The following is an 8,365-nucleotide window of genomic DNA, read 5'->3' as shown; positions in this document are numbered from 1 at the left end:
AAAAAAAAAAAAAAAAAAAAAAAAGAAAGAAAAATCGAAAATATACTCACCACCGTTGCTCTTTAAATCGTCGGGCTGACGATGCAATTCCGGTTTACTCAACATCGATAGCGGATGAGCCGCTGTTGTGCCGGGTGCAGTGGCGGCCCCCGGCGTCAAGCCAAGGCTAAGAAGCGCGGCGGAGGCGGAAGTTGGCACCGGAAGTCCAGCAGCTGGTCCTAGTCCCGGAAGTCCGGGTAGCCCCGGATGAGCGCCTAGCGCCGTCCCCGGTGGCAGTTGTTGAGCATGCATTTGTTGCAACAATCTTGATATATCCGGTCTCTGTTGCTGCAACCCACGAAAAAACCGTAATTGTACTTTTTTACCCTTCCAATCCACGTTGTTGTTTATCGAATTGATCAAATACACAGGTGAAATTAAAATTAATATTTTTTTGTGTATGTATACACGTTTTGTTCAGATTGCATTCAACGTAACAAACAAATTCGAATAAAAGTAATACCATAAGGCAAGCGAATGTATCTTTATCTCCCCATATATATACTTCCTCGCGCGGTTTCCACCTAATGAAATGTCATCCCCATCCTGACGTCATACGTAGCAAGGGTGAAAACGAATCCGTGCTCGAGTGCCCTTGCGGGCCGACCAGTGGCGGCGATCAGAGGGTCCCAAGAGCTACTCCATAAGAAGCGAACGAGAAACAGAGAGGGGACGGATAGAGATAAAGTGCAAAAGAGAGCCAGAGAGAGAGAGAGAAAGAATAGGATCCAACGAAAGCAGGACAGAGACAGTAAGGGGAGAGAAATCCAGGGTAAGATCAAGAGGGGATAACAGAGGCCGGTAAACTCGTTACGTGCGCGAATCATGCTTATCGTGGATTTCACTTAGGTATTTAGGATCGGTGGAGAGAGAGAGAGAGAGAGAGAGAGAGACGGTGGAAAGGGGGAGGGGAAATAACACACGGTTCCCGTGGAACGTGGGGTCGTGGCCGCACCGACGAGGGTGGATTATGCGAAATAACCCCTCTCGGGCTACGCGCCGATTGTGTACGATAGTTATTTTCCTGGACTGTCGCTGAATGGGCCAAGAGAGAGACGAGGGGTCGCGGCTTTGCCGTGTGTATACAGCTCGTACGGTCTCTTCCCGCAGCACAGTTTACCCCCTAGGGACGTATTTGCGCCGCCCTGTGCACGTGTACCTACTCCACGGATGTAGCTCGCAATTTGCCTTGCGGCCACTCGACTTCCGGCGAGGGGCTTTTGACGCGCGCAACAACTTTTTTTTTCTTCCCCCCCTCCCTCCCTCTGTCCCTACTTTCTCTATGGCCGAGGCCCGTTCGACGAACGAAAAGGGGGCGATGGAGAGAGATCGCGAGGCGAGATGGTTGAAACGTTGGAGGAGGGGGTGACCACCACCTCGTCACTCGTCGACGTTCATTTTTCAGGGACGTATCGATTTTTCGGGGGACGAAACGAAACTCTTTTCGCGGTCGAGGGAATGATGTTTTCATCGAGGGATAGGAAAATAGGGAATGATGTTTTTTTTTTTTCTTCTCTTTGAAAGAGGATTTTTGTTAAGGGATAAATAAGCTGGGATGTTTGTTTCTTCTAATTGTGTGGAAATTGTGCGTATTTTTAACTGGGATAAAAATATCTATGATAGAAATGTTGAAATATTTAATATTTGTTTAAATATTGTAAAAATGTGGAGTTGAATAGAAATTTGGTTTTCCTCTTTTTTTTTTTTTTTTTTTTTTAGTTTTTCTATATATGTATATATGTATAAACATGTTTCAGGATGAATTAATTTTGCGCGAGTTGAACAGAGATTGAAAAAGTTTCTTTCCAAACGAATAATACGATCGTATTTACGAAAATACGAAATAACAATGGATTAATTTTTGATTCGATGGAAAGTTTGAACGAGTTCAACGAGTGTTACTATATACAAATCATAAAAAAATTGTTTCTTCGGTGAAAATATAAGAGAAAAATATTATCATGAAATAGGAATTGATACAAAAATCGTATAGATTAAGTAAATTTAATTTTTCGTGAATGTAAATTCTGTATTTATGACAAATACACTTGGAAACGAAATTAATATGAATATTATCGAAAATCCGTCCGTTGTGTTTCACATCTTTCCTATCAATTTTTAATAAACCATGAAACATTATGTTCTTTCATTAATGCTGCGCATTATGATGTTTCGCGAATGGAAATTAGAAGATATACAAATCATAAATAAAGTGGAAGAACAAAATAAAATAGAATCGTGTTAACCAAGAGTTAATTTACGAAATATCGCACGCACTATTTCACAAACGCGTTTATTTTTAAAAGAAAGAGAAGAAAGATCGCTAAATAATTTTATCCAAAGGTTTCAAAGATAACCTTTCGCTTTATCTAAATTCAATTTCGGATTCGAAAAACACTCGAATCACAGAAATACATATATACATATATAATACACGTTAAGGAGGGATTTCAAACGAGTCTACTACCAAAAATATAGCGCAGCGAATAATCGACTCGTTTTCATTAAATCGCTCATTTGCCGCGTATTGCCGGAGAGGATTCACAGCCACTGAATCACCGTACAACTTTTCCACGCAATATAACGCTCGCCCGATCCAAGAATATGATTTGCATAAATTACCATTTTTTTTTTTTTTTTTTTTTTTTTTACCTCGAACGCCTACAGCAACGCGTGCATCACCATTACCATCGCGCCGCATCGTATATATAATCATTCCCCCCGCTTCATACACGACAAAACGTATCGATTACATCTCGACACCTCATCGATCGACGATCGTGACACAACACCGTGTCACCCGCCAAACACGAATAAAACGCCATTTATACCATTCTCTCCCTCTCCTTTTCCACGGGAAAAGAATGAAAAACGGGAGAGAGAGAGAGAGAGAGAGAGAGAGAGAAAAGCTCGAAAAGCGTAGTCGTGGTCATCGAACGAGCAATAATCGGGCGATGTTCAAAGCGGTACGAAGGGTGGGTCGAAAAACGCATCGACGGCAAGGTTATTTCCATCGGAAATCGCATTTTCGCCGAAGCAATTATTCCGTACCTTCGTTGCATGGAGAATAAAAAAAAAAAAAGAAGAAAAAAAAAACAATCCGCGTAGCTTGTCCGCGATAAATACGCGGATACACAGAGAAAATCGTGCACAACTACCTCTCCGTCCCCACCGACGGTATTCAATTCGGTATTCGGTATAAGCAACGGAGGAAGAGGAGGAGGAGGAGGAGGAGGAGGAGCAGGTCGTCGTTCGTGCAGCGGCGGCAAACGAAACGTAATAGTCCTAAACGAGGTTTAACGCGGCGTGAATAATACGCGGAGGGTGGTAGCAGGGGTTGGCTGGCCCGAGGGGTGGATCGGCACCATAGCGCGTTGCCCGAGGTGCGACTCGTCCATACCTGTGCGTTTAAATACGTGTCAGGGAATATCCTGTGCGCCTGTACAAATGCACCCCCTTGGTTGGCGGCTAGGGTAGAGGGTTGGGATTGGGCTGGCTATGTCTCTCTCTCTATATATATATATCTATCTATCTATCTCTCTGTGCGTGCACGAAAGCGTGCGATACGCGCGTGGTGGAAAGAAGAGGAGGAGGAGGAGGAGGAGGAGGAAGAGACAGATAGGACGCGATAGGGCGAAAGAGAGAGGCCCAATCAGGATGGAGGTGGAGAGGGGGAGAGGAGAGGCAGGGAGAATTGCGTTCCAACGTGCAGTGTTATTAAACGAAATATTGATTCAACCCCTGTTTACCGAGTAATACATATTCATGGGGGTTGGCGCTTATGTCTATTTGCCTCTGTCGTCCCTTCAGCCTTTAGCCCCTACTGCCGCTGTCTCATCCATACTATCTACGTATCTCTGTCCTACCTTGCGTACGCCGCTTTTCCTCCCTTCTCTCTCTTTCTCACCTTCTTCCTCTCCTCGGATGGTTTATATCGCGGTTTCTCTCTCCGTTCATCGCCACTTCGTTTCCCCCTTCTTCGTTTCAAGCGTTTCAATCCTATGAGAGAATCTCGAAACGCGTCGCCTCCCTCCCTCCCTCTTACCCTTCCTTCCTATATATCAGCATGCACCAAACGTATGTGCGAACGAGGAGTGCATGCGCACGTGTAAACGCTGCCGGCTTCACCTTGTACTAGCCACTAGCCGGCGCTCAGTGCACGCGCTGATTATGTCCCCGCATGCCAGTGACGCGTATTACGCAACTGCAGATTGCGGTTTGTGTCATGACCTCGATCAGACGATTTGTAGCGGTCGGGCATGTGCGCTCGTTAAATCGAGGACGGGCCGAACTGATTTTGCGTTTGCAAACGGATTTCGTCCCTCTTTTATCCTTTTTTCTTCCTTTTAATCGAAATAGATCGATCTTCATCAATAGCCAAAATGAAATGTTCAAACAGCAATTCGTTGTAATTTTACGATCCTTGTCAATGATACGATAAAAATTTTACGATCTACCGATTCGTAGCTAAATATATTATTACGTAACCGATAGACAAATACAGCAAAGAACTTGGGAGAAACTTCGTCGAATATTCCTTCGATGAAAAAAAAAAAAAAAAAGAAAAAAACAATTATCTTTCAAATACTCGAAACGAGCATCTACGGAGAATAACAAAGTTCAATTAACTCATTTGATCCAATATACTATAATTCAACGTATAATTCAACGAAAAGAAGAAGAGAAAAAAAAAGAGACGAAATCGTAACCACAACCCGCTTCCAAATTTGTCTAATGCAAGCCATCGCGCATAAATTACCACGCGTTTCAGAAATTTCGGCTCGACTCCCGTGCTTTTCAACACGCGGCGCGACGCGCGTGCGGAAAGAATAATTCAAGCGTGGCCGGAGGGAGGAGGAGGAGGAGGGAGGGTGGCGGCGAGGGCCGTGCATTCGTTTAGGCCATCGGAATTATTCTAGTCGTGCACGCGAGAACCGAGTCGGAACTCAATTATACGTGCCGCGGCGGCCGAATGCCAATTTCGCATTCGTCGACCCCGCTGCTATCATCGTGTACGCGCCGCGTATGAGTATGAGAAAAACGTTTCCCACCGGAAGTCTGTCGTACACGAGTCGCTCCCTGCGATTAAAGGACGCGCCACTCCCTCCGCCTCTAATACCGTGCATACTTACGGCCGGTCATAAAAGTCGATGTGCTATCGATGTATTATTACTTAGAAAATTCTAATTCCCTCCCCCCTCCTTTTTTTGCTTTTAACCATTAGAACCACTTAGATGTAGGTAATGTAATCGTAATCTTAATGGTTGAATAAACATGATAATTTTTTTTCGCCCGAGTAATAAAATTAATGTTGCGTTTGGAGAAACGTCAATTTTATAAAATATAAGGAGAAGAAAATGTTGGTTAGTTAAGTTCTGGCGTTAAGAATAGATTGTTAAATTTGTAATTTATGTCGATTAATATACGGTTTTTTTCGGGATCGTATGTGTGACGAGTGTTAAAACATGTCGATTTTATTATCCATTTTCTCACGGATCTCGATGTATATTAGTAATTTTTTCTATGCTTCTTGTTTCATTTAGTGCATTTTATAGTACATACTTTTCTATTTATTTTAATCTCGTATCTCTTTTCCACCTGCTTCGTTCAAACTGTAGAATCCATTATACTTATATATCGAGAAAATTTTACAATAAAATTGTTATTGAATTTAATAACGCAACTTTGCACTTGATATTCACTTGATACGTAAAAACGCGCATAAAGATTTTTCTGGTCGATTATAAGTAACATTACACGCACCCGATTTTAGATTATTATGTAAATTAAATCGAGATCAAAGAAGGGATGCTGATGTCGAGGAAAAAACTTCTTTTTTTTTTTTAAGTAAAAGCTGACGTTCGGCCATAAGATAATGGACACATAAAAATGATTCACCCGACTTAACGACCTTAAATTACCTGCTCGCCGAATAAACGGCCGGTCGCGTGTCCTGTATTTTGTATTAGGTTTTTGCGTGTGTACACCCCTTTCCCTCCTTGGCCACCAAAATATAACGGAAATTCTAAGTGTGGAACATGCGATACCTCGCTTCGAAGGTGAGGAAAGTATATCAGGGTATAAGTGGGGGGCGGGAAAGAAAGGTGAGCGGGATATGAGGTCCGGTTGAAATGGCCATTTTGTATGCATAGATTAAAGGTTATTAACTTCATCGTTGGGATGAAGATGTGTGCGCAGAGGTGAATTTATATCAGTTTAATATACTTTTTTACCGAGCCAACGATCCCGCGGATATATAATGTATATAATCAACGTTGTGTTGAACGAAGTAAAATGTGTCATTTCGGGTAAAGTGCATGTAATTCGAGGAGGAACTTCACTTTTGTGATCAACATCGATCGATTGGAACTCACATTTTATGATCGATGAAAAAAATAGAATTAATTCCATTTACCTGATCCTAAAATTTTCTAATATTTATCCAAATTAATATGATGAAATAACAATTTGAATCGCAATAAGACATATATATACGTACATTCAAAATTTATTTTTAAAACAAAATCTTCGATGAAAGTAATTTATCAGTGTACGTTTCCTGATGATTTTACGAATTTTTCTCGCGGTAAAAAAATTGACCGCCTCGTCGATAAAATTCTTCGAACACGTTTCACGTTTCACGTTGTATATATTCCAGAAATGGCGGTTTCGATCGTCGAACGATTGCCATAACCTTTTCCACGACGGAGACGCGTAATTTCACGATGCACCTGTTGCGATATTCCGACGTGTAACGCAGCAATCGAGCAACCCGCTCTCGTTCCTCGGAAAATTAGTCAATTACGGAGCATGATGCGCACTTACCCCAATTATGGAGTTCAGCTCCGTCATCGTGACCTGTTTCGCCCTATCAACAGCGGTCGCCACTTGCTGCTGATGCTCCTGAGACAGAAAGGGCAGGATCTGTCCGATGATCGCGTTCAGTCTCTTCGATATTTCGGCCTGCAACGATACAATTGTTCTCCAGTGAATAATTTTTTTCCTCCTCTCCTTTTCTTTTTTAACTTGGCATCACAGCGGATGCGTGAGGAAACGTAACAAAGGATGCACAGAGGACGGAAGGAAGATTTTTATTTCGCGGGTTGTTCGCGTGCTTTCCAGTCGAGAGAAATATTTTTGGCCCTATATCTCTTCTTCTTCAACGGCGAACGAAACCATTCGATCACTTTGACACTTTTATCCGTGGACGATCGTTTTATTTAGGGAAGGAAAAATTTCGAGGATTTTTTGAATTTGCTCCTGAAAGGGAGGATATTTTTTCGACGGACTGAACGACGTAAGAGGAGAAGGGGAGACTTTGACGATTCTTGGAAAACTTGGAATGATAGGAAAGTATAGAGGAAGAAGGGGGGATTCAGGTTGCGCGTTTGGAAAGTTTGATAAATACTTGGTTAATTTCGAGGTAAAATCACGTTCGAGATTTTATATGAATAGTTTTATTCAGCCGGCTAGGTCATTAATCCTTGCGGTTAAGCAATACTGGATATTTTATATCGACTGGTTGATACTCGATAAGCTACTTTCGAAAGCCGCCTATAATTTGAATGTATTTTCATATTTTCGTGACCGATCGTTTATTCCTATGTACGTAATTAATTTCTATTTATTTGAATTTAAATTAATTCCTATTAATTTTAGTCCCGAATAAATTTCATTTATTTCTATTAACGATGCGTTTCGCCGAAGCGAATAAGCGTTTTTTTCCTCGAGTGAAAAAAAAAAAAAAAAAAAAAGAAAAGAAAAAGAGAAAAAAACGAAACGATCGTCAAAAATTTCCAACGTATTATTATTATATTATTATTATTATTATTGTTGTTGTTATTCGTGCCGCTCGTTTCATTCCTTCGATGATTCAACGCGTCTTTCAATATTCGCACGTGTAATAAATTTGTCGAAAGGCAAGTGTCCCTTCCCCCCCCCCTCCCCACCGTTGTACGAAAATTGGAATCCATCAGAATCCGTTTTTCGTCGTCACGTGTCAACGTGATATTTTCAAAACGATATTTTCAACGTCGAGCGTCAACGTCAACGTCTCCTCTTCAACGTGTCAAGCGCGCGGAATGCGAGCTCGCGATTACCCGTCGAACTCGCGTATATTTCTAGAGCGCGGGCGGGCCTCTATTTTCGTCGCGGGAAGCTCGCAAAAGGCGGCGGCCACCGCGGAAATAAGCGTATTTCACACGCAAGGTGGATGATTAACGAGACGGGCATAAAAGGTTCGCGCTCGGTTTCGCCGGTTTAACGAGCCGATCCGATGCGATTTCCGCCCCCCTTTTTCGCATAGGAGACGAATCATTGCATAGGC

The 8,365-nt window shown here is 42.3% G+C and overlaps 1 protein-coding gene across 1 annotated transcript in view; it reads right to left on the bottom strand.

Moving 5' to 3' along the window:
* LOC102681688 (protein groucho-like) overlaps window positions 1-8,365 on the bottom strand; it is a 63,031-nt gene that overhangs the window by 18,334 nt on the left and 36,332 nt on the right. Inside the window, exons 5-6 of the mRNA XM_006618739.2 lie at window positions 6,865-7,002; window positions 51-327 (exon numbers count right to left, since the gene is read on the bottom strand). Of these exons, the coding sequence (XP_006618802.1) occupies window positions 51-327; window positions 6,865-7,002 (415 nt within the window). The remainder of the gene's footprint in view (window positions 1-50; window positions 328-6,864; window positions 7,003-8,365) is intronic.

Source organism: Apis dorsata, unplaced genomic scaffold, assembly GCF_000469605.1.
Source record: "Apis dorsata unplaced genomic scaffold, Apis dorsata 1.3 scaffold_371, whole genome shotgun sequence".
Lineage (NCBI taxonomy): Eukaryota > Metazoa > Arthropoda > Insecta > Hymenoptera > Apidae > Apis > Apis dorsata.
This window is presented reverse-complemented; position numbering and strand designations above follow the sequence as displayed.